At 52.4% G+C, this 9,950-nt stretch overlaps 1 protein-coding gene across 1 annotated transcript; it reads right to left on the bottom strand.

Annotated features, from left to right (window-relative positions):
* Positions 1-42: 42 nt before the first annotated feature.
* LOC135979977 (interferon-inducible GTPase 5-like) lies at positions 43-9,311 on the bottom strand. Its single transcript, XM_065580075.1, has 2 exons — positions 9,180-9,311; positions 43-2,266 (listed from the first exon to the last, which is right to left on the bottom strand). The coding sequence occupies exon 2, from the start codon at positions 2,236-2,238 to the stop codon at positions 982-984; it is 1,257 nt and encodes a 418-aa protein (XP_065436147.1). The 5' UTR covers positions 2,239-2,266; positions 9,180-9,311; the 3' UTR covers positions 43-981.
* Between the last annotated feature and the right edge of the window lie 639 nt (positions 9,312-9,950).

Raw genomic sequence — 9,950 nt, 5'->3', positions numbered from 1 at the left:
TGTTGCGCTAGGTGCTGTACAGACACAGAACAGAAGGATGGGCCCTGCCCCCGAGAGCGACAATCGAAGACTAGACGCAGCAGGCGGGTGCTCCAGGTAGACGGGGGAACACAAGGGAGCAGGGAGATGTTGGGATAATGCAATAAGCAGCGCTCCCAGAGCTCCGGCCGTGGACCATTGTCGAGTGATCCGGAGGCTCCATGGCTGGGGTGAGGCTGAAGGAGGCGTTTGCAGGAGGTCAGTCCGGGGGCTCTCTGGGAGGTTACAGGCGGCTCCTCCCCGGACTGGGGCAGTGTGAGGGAAAGTGCGACAGCGTCTGTGCTAAAAAGCCTGTTTCATTTGCCTGGAGCCCTGCAGTGACGAGGGAGGAGTTGGCACCCGGGGGTCGGCACCCAAGTCAGGTCAGGATTTAGGGTTTTACGATTGTGTCTGAGTGAATTTACCCATATACCCAACGTGGTGCCTGCCCAGGCTGCAATTTCAGGGCAATGAGAACCAGGAAGTGGAAAATCTGTGGCTAGAACGAGTCATTGTTGGTGTTGCTCCCTGTCGTTTCCCAGTGAAGAGTTCGATGGGCTCTGTCATGGCCCTGCTCTTGGCTGGGGCCTGAAATAACCATTCCCTGAGCTCCCTGCAGAGCGTGTGAGGCACTGGGGACCCTGGGGAGCTTTATCACAACTTGGCCAGGTTCGCTGGGGAAATAAAGAAAAAACAAAGAACAGTCAGGATCTCCCCTCCCCCTTTTGTGGCTGAATCAAATTCAGTATGTTATGGTGGATGGGAGACCTCCGTGGAAACGGAGCTCAGAGCTCAGTTATGGTGAAGTTTCACACCTGATGCAGAAAAGCAGCAATTTCATGAGACTTCCCACAGCTCTGAGTGCCGAGCTCCAGCTGGGACAGGGTCTTTACTTTCATCCTTTCAGTCACGTGCCGACGTTTGATCCTTTCAGGGGGTGCGGGTGTTTTCATGCTGTTTCTCTCAGTTTGAAACGTCTCCCTTCACAGCCACCTCCAGAACTCGTACAGCGTCAGCCGCAGCATCATCCAGGAAATTCTGCAACATGAAGTATGTGGTAGGGAGAGAAACTGCTGCAGATAATATGGAACCTACCACAGGTATAACATTCAACAAATACGTCGAATATTTCACTGCCCCAGCTGCGTACTTGGTCAGTAGCTTAATTACAAGATCTTTTGTTATTTCCTCGCTCAATGGGGACTTTATAACAGCCTTCAGCTCTGCAATGGGCTTGTCAGCCTGTCTAGCAAGTGTAGCGAGAGCGTTTTCATTGAGGCCGAAGTCCCTGCAGTACTCTTTCAGGGACGTCATCAGCATGGCAACATCACAAACAATGGAGACACCCGGGATAGGAATAGCAGCGACTCCGCATGACACCAGACTTTTCAGCCATATCTGTGCTTGCAGTTGTTCTTTTTTCTTCTCCAAAGTTTCTTTAACAATGTTGGACAGGGATCGTAGAAGAGTGCGTCTCTTGTGACTGGGGAGCTCATCCACTAGCACTTCCTGCAATTTGGGAAAATCGTACTTGCCTAAGTCCCATCTAGATACAAGAAAAACCCGTGGGGAGGTCACCTCTGCTGCTTTGAGGCCACTGATGCAGTTCTCTCTGATGGCACTGAGGATCGCACTCTCACTGTACTGATGTGGCCTTTTCGTGGCAGCTTTCCTCTGCTTCAGGATTCCCTCCTCGTCATAGTGTCGTTTTTCATTTGTCAAATCCTGGTCCACCTTGGAGCGCACAAAGTAAAACTTCTTCCCCTGTCTCTGGATCTCCTGGGCGAGTTCAATATCGTGGGTTTTGAAGCGGGTGCAGGAGATGATGATGAAAAAGTCATAGCGACTGAACCCCACCTGCTTGAGGTACGTGTCTGATTTAAATGTTTCGGTCCCGATCCCTGGCAGATCCCAGACTATTACATTTGAGTAGCTAGGATGTGGGTAAGCAGTGGGCTCCATTGTCGTTTCAGTGACCCCTGTCTCAGCAGCATCATCATCTTCATCCCTCAGGCCCCGGATGGCGTTGACGAAAGACGATTTTCCAGAGCCCGCCTCCCCCGTGACAGCAATGTTGAGAATGATTTTATCAGCCTTTTCCAGAGCATCTTTCGCTTTAGCAGCTGCTTCGGTGAGGTTTCCTTTCCCAACAGCAGCCTTCAGTGCTTCCATATCCTCTTCAGGTATCTTGGGAAGCTCTTTAACATCTACCCCAGCCATGGCAGCTCCCGTGCACTGCTCAGCCTGCCTGCGAAAAGACAATGAGATATTCCATGTACGGTTAGTTTAGACAGAAGATAGACGTCAGCTCACATGTGAAGGTCCAGTGGGAGTTTGGGCAGGAAATGGGAAAGGTGGAGTTAAGGTGACACTTTCCACGCATCTCAAGCACATAACCTTAACTCTGCCCCCATAGGAATGCCAGGAGAGACACCCCTCTGTTTTTGTGAGGACGGAAGGGTCCACACAACATATGACACATGAAATCCCAGAAAAGGATGAGTATTTTCCCAACAGGAAGCCAAATAATTTCCTTACAGAAAGAAGAAGATTCCCATGAAGTGCTTGGAATGGGTAATGGCTCCCAATCAGCTTGCTGGGGCTTCTCCCACCCTGCAGACCTCAGCGAGTCCACAGAGAAGGGAGGAAGAACCCCAGACCCCTCAAGCCTTCTGCTCTCTACACAATCTCTAGCTCTTCTACCCACCTTTGAGCTAGAGCAGGAGTCTCTACCTAGAGCTTCCAGGAGAGCCAGAGCGGGTGGGAGAGGGGACTGGGTGACTATCAGGGGCTTGGAAGAAGTCAGGGGCATTTTCCTTCCTTCCTGTGACCCTGTGTCCATGATGGGAGAACCCACACTGGGCCTCAGGCTCATTATTTCTAGCAGTGTCTGCACTGGGGCTTTGGTCAGCTTAAGTATTTCACACAGGATGTGATATTTTTCACAGCCCTGAGCGATATAATTAGGTCGACCTAACTCTGCAGTGTAGACCATCTCCTAGAGGAAGCAGAGGGACAGAGTTTCTTGGGCACAGAGCCCACTGGAGGGCAGGCGTGGGGATTCTGGAGCAAGGAAACTGCCTGTGACTGTTTCTCCTGTGTTCAGAAACCACATCTGTGTGTGCGCTCTGTTTAAATAAACAAGCTCACACCAAGAACAGACCTGACTTGTGTCTTCGATTTCTCCTCCTACTGCAACTAGCCCTGCAAATAATGGTGAACCCCATGGCTCCAAGAGGGAACAGTATTAAGTGGGACTTTCATTTTCACAATCTCCCTCATTCATTCCCTGTGGCTGTAGAGAGCCTCTTATGGAGAACCCCCTGCTTGCCGGTCTGTAGGATGGCGTCAGAGATGGTATGAATTGTCCTTGTGGGGGAAAGAGGGAAAGTTAGTTTAGACTAGGGTTACCATACGTCCGGATTTTCCCGGACTTGTCCGGCTTTTTGGGCCTCAAATCCCCATCCAGGAGGAAATCCCAAAAAGCCGGAGATGTCCGGAAAAATAGGGAGGGAGGGAGGGCTCAGCGGTGCTCGGCCAGGGGCCGGCGCCGGGGGTGCTCGGCCAGGGGCCAGCACCCCAGGGCCCGAGACGAGCTGGGCGGGAGACGTTGGGGCCAGAGCCTCTTGGCCTGGGCCGGCCGGCCGCTGGAGGGAGCCCCCTCGGCCGGACTGGGCCGCCTCGCCCCAGCTTACCTGCTGCCTCCCTGTTTCAGGCTTCCTGCAAACATTTGATTAGCGGGAAGCAGGGGAGGGGGAGGAGCAGGGGGCGGAGCGTTCAGGGGAGGGGGCAGAGTTGGGACGGGGACTTTGGGGAAGGGGCGGGGGCGGGGTGGGGAAGGGGCGGAGTTGGGGCGGGGCTGGGTCCCCGTGGGGTGTCCTCCTTTTTTAAAATTAAAATATGGTAACCCTAGTTTAGACGAGCTGGAGCGGCTGCTGCTGTTGATGCCGTCACAGTCTGACCCTGTCTGGTTCAAGGCAAATCCAGACAAACACACACAAAGGGGGAGAGGAAAGAGCAGCAAAGGGAGAAAATGCAGCTTCTGTCCCTGGGGTTGACTTTCACTTGCAGCCTCATGGCTGGAGAAACACAGGCCCAGCCCATGGTCTGACCAGTCACTCCCACACCTGGAGTGCATGACGAAGTGGGTTTTTTACCCACGAAAGCTTATGCCCAAATAAATCTGTTAGTCTTTAAGGTGCCACGAGACTCCTCATTGTTTTTGTGGATACAGACTAACAGGGTTACCCCCAAAAAGAACAGGAGTACTTGTGGCACCTTAGAGACTACCCCCGATACTTCATCCCACAGCTGGCAAACTCGTGCTGGCATCTGGCTGTTTAAGGCCTCGCTTTTAGCTGCCTTGTTGGTCACAGGCTCACAGCCCACGTGGAAAGGGTAGAATTGAATTGGCCAGTGAATCTGAATCCTTAGCAGACAGAGGCAAACGGACAGAGAGAGCGTGAGAGAGAGATGAGAAATAAGGCAGAGAAGGACAATTCCCTAGGAGGGACGGGATGTCAGCAGGAATCTGTCTCACATCTCAGGTGGTGGTGATCGGATTCAGCTTGTAGCCTATAGGATTAACCTGCTTGCTTGCATATCTATCTATCTATTTTTTCTTATAGTTTAAGTATTTGGTTCATTGTAATAGGTTTATAGATTTATATTAAAGTAAGTTTGGCTGTAATGCCAGGGACCTACAGGCCATATCCTGTATGTTGAGCTAAGGCAAAGTTAGCATGTCTGGGACCTTTCACCCAGATAGCAAGTCAACACCCACACATATGTCTGTGATCTTTCACCTAGATAGACAGATAATGGTAGAATGGCAAGTCTGTACCTCAAACTTAACAGGAAAGAACCAAAATAAGTAGGAAAACAAAAATAACATATATGTGTATGATCTAATGTTATTAATATGTATGTACATGTCGTCAATGCGTACAAACATACTAGCCTATGGAGTAAGTGTACCCTAACATTTTTGGGGGTGAAAAGTAAACTTTGGGCATACAAGGAGGGTTCAGGCATCTATGCCTTATAAAAGAGGTGACCCACCTTGCTAGAGAAGCCTGTACTTGTTTTTCTTAAACTTTCTAAGTTCCAAGGGGACTAGGCTAAGCTTGGTTTCCCTAAGCTTTTGTTCTTAGTTTTGTTTATTAGGTTTTAATTTTAAGTTTAAATTAGTTAAATAAACTCTACGTTAGCTTCGATAGCTCTTTGCCCTAAGCTTCTTCTCAGCTTTGCACCTCACACTCAAGAATTGAGGAACCTGAACCGCCAGAGGCGAGGCTGGTCCTGTGTCTCACCACCAGGTTATCAAGAAAGGGTGTGAGTATATTAAACAAAGCTTTATAGCATATAATACCATAATACCATATGGATCTTTTGAATAGCAGTAACGCAATTGTAACTTTGTAACTCTGATTATTTTACCATTTAATTACTACTTCATTTATCTTAATAAAAATTCTTTAAGGCTGTATCGGTCTCAGTGTGAGCTTCCTGTCATACCCCCGAGCGTCCTCTGTAAATTTTGTGGAACCTGATTCGGGACAAGACCCTTATTATCTTCTGATCAAACAGATTGGCGACAACTGGAGCTGGTGGTGTCATCTGGCTCCCTCTCTGACCTGCTCTGGTGAGGATGTCTCTGAAGATGAGGAGAACAAGGCCCAGTAGAGTCACGGTGGATCCTGGAGTCCCAGGAGACAGTGGGGGTGGAGCCATGCTGGTGCGGCTTGTTTCTCTCAGTCCCCCCATCCCAATGCTCCCATTTAGTGACCCCCAGATACACAATATCCGGGTGGGGGGATGGGTCTAGTTCCATTGACTTTAATCACTCAAAGGCGCTCTGGGGATTTGAACTCAGGAGGGTTGCTCCCATTTCCGGACTCTCAGCTCATTGTTGTATCAGCCTGGGACTTCACCTGGAGCCCGGCCGAGCCCGTAGCCTCAGCCCAGCTCTTTTCCCTCCCTCAGTCCCATCTGCCCGTGTGTTGGTCTCCTGCTTTGCTGACTTTGCAAACCGTTTGTGTGACAGGCTGAGCTGGACTTTTGTCACCTTAACCAGCGCTGACGGCTGGGGGACAGTGCCCCCTACTGAGCACAGTGACCCCTAGCGCCATACTGGGACATTGGGCCAGCACAGACTGTGAGGGGAAAACACCTTTAGTATAAATCCCACCCCACTCCTGGCAGCACAACACTGCCCGTTGAGCTCCCTGCCCCGCTCCCGGCAGCACGGTGCCCCCTACTGAGACCTCTGCCCTACTCCCTGCAGCACAGCGCCCCCTGCTGAGGCCCCCATCCTGCTCCCTGTAGCACAGTGCCCCCACTAAGTCCCCCCTGCCACCTCCTTGAAGCACAGCACCCCTTGCTGAGAACCCCGCCCCACTCCCTGCAATACAATGCTGCCTGCTGAGCCTCCCTTTCCTATCCATGCAGCGTGGGGCTCTCTGCTGAACCTAAATAACGCTCTCCCTGCATGAGCCCCTGTCCCATCCCTGCAGCACGGCAGCCTGTAATGATCGTTGTAGCGACCACAGCTGAGATTTCTCTCCCCGGCCCTGTTAGTAACTACACACTGTGAAGCTTTCACTGCACGACCATTAACCCTAAAGGATAAAATGATGTCACAGAGCTCATGGATTCCAGGACTTTCAGAGACCTCCAGGACATTTTCCGCTTCAGCCCTGGGCGTGGGGGGGCCGGAGCTGTCAGCTGGCCGGGGCCCCGGAGCTCTGAGCTGCTGCAGGTGGTGTGTGTGTGTGGTGAGGACCTGGAGGTGCCTGGGCAGTGACTTAGGGCCCTGAGGCACCGCGGGCCCTGGAGCTGTCAGCCACCTCGGTGCAGGTGCTGGACTCATAGACGCCAACTTCCCCCCGTGCCAGTGGGTGCTCGCGCCCCCCAGCCTCCAGCCCTGCCCCAACTCCACCGCTTCACTGCCCCCTTTCCCCACCCCCATTCCAACCCCTTCCCCAAAGTTCCTGCCCTAACTCCGCCCCCTCCCTGCCCCTATTGGACCCCTTCCCAAAATCCCCGCCCCGGTCCCACCTTCTCCCCTGAGTGCGCCGCATTCCCCCTCGGCTCCCCTCCCTCCCAGCTGCACGAAACAACTGTTTAGTATGGAAAGCACTGGTATAGAGAGGAGGGAGAAGCAGGACCCAGTGGCGCGCTCAGGGGAGGAGACAGATGTGGGGTGGAGGTAAGCTCTGCACCTACCAATTTTTCCCCGTGGGTTCTCCAGACCCAGAGAACCCGCGGAGTCGGCATCTATGGCTGGACCCCCTCCCTCCCCACACCACGAGGCTCGGGCTTCAGTCACCCCCCCGTCAGCCCCTCCCCCCATTATTTTAGGTTATTCCCCCGACCTCTCTCTGACTTTTACTAAAATTAACCGTGACAAAAGCTTAACTGTATCCCCACCACACTGTAACACACTGTACAGGAGAGGGGAGGAGCTCAGAGGAATCACATGGCAACCGCGTGGCCTAGTGCAGAGACCCCCTGGACTGGGACTATCCCTAGCTCTGCCACTGGTCTTTTGGGAGACCTTGGACAAGTCACTTCCCCCCCCCCCCGTGCCTCAGTTTCCACCTGTATAATGGGATAATGATGAAAAGCTGTTTGAAATGTCCTGATGTAAAGCACCAATGAACACTTCGGTGTTTTGATTATTACCTAGGCACAGTAGCATGGCAACTGCAAACCTAGGCGGGGATGACAGCTGTGTAAATGGCCACGAACTCCCACCGACAACCATTTCTCTTTCGGATTAAAACACTAGGGAGTTAAATAGCAAAAACGTCATTGAGGCAGAGTTCAGGTTGCCCAGTGAGAGCTCCTGCCCTTCCAGAGCAGTGAGTTCAGCACAACTCCAACTTCTGAAAAGCAGGAAACAGAGTCAGGGCGAAGGCCCACATCACCTTAGCTCTGCTCCCTTCGAGCGATGCCCCCTGAGCTCAGAACATGTCCACGCCCACTCTGCGTGGTCAGGGTTATTCACTGGCGCTACCTGCACTTGTCCTAGGCTCAGACACTGACCTGCTCCCCGACAAAACACCACACCTGTAACATTCAAACCACGACATCGCCTTTTCCAGCCCCGTCACCCTACACACAGGACAGCACCTAGACGTGTCCTTTCCCCTGCTCATCACTAAACGCACAGCCTGCGCTCAAATCCCACCTCACTGCTGACAATCCCCAGTGCCCTGCTACTGACCCAACCTGCTCCATTCTGTATAGAAACGATGCAGACTGGAACCTCGTTCCTTTGATCACACACCTGGGGGAATCAGACCCAGATCTCCTCAGATCTCAGTCACAGTTCTCCTAATTGGCACCAGCTTATTCTTCCCCCATTCAGGACAACTGCACCTCACCCAGTGACTGCAGCTGGAGTTCACACAGACAAGTCCCAGGGTCTATTGGCAGCGTCGGGTGGAGGTGGGGGCGGGGGGGGGGGGCAGAGCTCTGATAAAGCATTTACCTTAACTCTGCATTTCATGGTCTTCAGACATTTGAGTTTTGCTGAACTTGACATTCAGGAAGGGCCCAAGGTATCACTGGACACCTTTTCTCTGTGTTAATGAAGGTTTTGCTGCTTAATCTATCCCTGCCCACCCCCTGCACCACAGCGCCCCCTCCTGACCTTCCCAAACTTCTTCTGAGCCCTGCCTCCCTGCAGCACAGCCCCTGTACTGAGCCCCCCGCCCCACAGCAGGCCCCCCAGACTGAGCCCCCCGCCCAGCTCCTTGCAGAACAGCGCCCCCTACAGAGCCCTCACCGCACTCCATGCAACATGATGCCCGTAACTGATGCCCACCACCCTGCTCCCTGCAGCACAACTCCCCTAATTAACATGCCAGCTGGCTCCCTGCAGCCCAGTGCTCCCACCTGAGCATCCAGCCACCTTCCCTGGGGCATTGCGCCCCCTGTGAGATCACCAACCTCTCCTTGGAGCACAGCGCCCCCTACTGAGACCCTGCCCCACTCCCACAAACACAGCACCGCCTAATTAGCCCCTGACCTGCTCCTTGCAGCACAGTGCCCCTGACTAACCTGTGGAAGGAAAGTCACCCCCCATTACACCCTCCTCCCTCCTGGTTGCACCTATGGTTTAACAAGCCGCAACCCAGAAAAGAATCTCTCACTGTTAGTCCTGAAACACTTCAGTTCTTCTGAGCTTTATTGAAGTAGAACAGATGGGCCAGTCTCCAGCTGTGATCTCTTGGCAGACACACACGTCTCCTCCTTATATACTGAGCCGAGACATTGATCTGATTAATATCAAAAGTGAAGGTAGCAAGTCACAGATCAGCTGCAAAGCTCCCCCCTGGCCCCACAGGACAGACTGCCTAAGCAGGCCTGTTTGCTTTCTCTTCAGAGACGGTAAACAGTGTAATTGCCAGAGTTACGTTACCACACAGCTCTTTCTAAGCAGGCACATTTATTCTTAAGCTAAATGCAATACAGAAAAAACATATTAAAAACAATAAAAAAAAACCCTACACACATGCGAATAAGCTCACCAGAGATTCCCCCCAACTCCAACAAGAGTTCTGAGTTCTGGTTGGTGAGCAGACCTTCAAACCCCATTCTCAGTGGTCACAAATTCATAACAGCTTTTGCTCAGAATAAGCCCTGAGTCTTATGGGCCTCAGCCGGCCCAGTCCTTGCAACCCTTCCCTAAGGAGGTTCTGTCCATTTTCTGGATCTGAAGGAAGGCCCAGAGTCTTTCTTTGTCTTTTGGTCCCTGGAGAATCCAGTTTCAACCAATGAATGCCAACTTCTGCAGGTGGTGGTGCTGCTCTGGACACATTACAACCTGACTGATTTTGCCAAAACATCCCCACTGTTCCCAGGCACTGTAGTTACCCCACCTCATGGAGATACAGCCAATCCCTGGCTCACATGGATCTATG

Source organism: Chrysemys picta, unplaced genomic scaffold (genome assembly GCF_011386835.1).
Source record: "Chrysemys picta bellii isolate R12L10 unplaced genomic scaffold, ASM1138683v2 scaf1498, whole genome shotgun sequence".
NCBI lineage: Eukaryota > Metazoa > Chordata > Testudines > Emydidae > Chrysemys > Chrysemys picta.
Note: the sequence above shows the minus strand (reverse complement) of the source record. Positions and strands in the feature narration are given on the sequence as shown.

Bases quoted from the DNA above. Each gene is read 5' to 3' on its own strand.
- LOC135979977 (XM_065580075.1), bottom strand. From the start codon at position 2,238: ATGGCTGGGGTAGATGTTAAAGAGCTTCCCAAGATACCTGAAGAGGAT.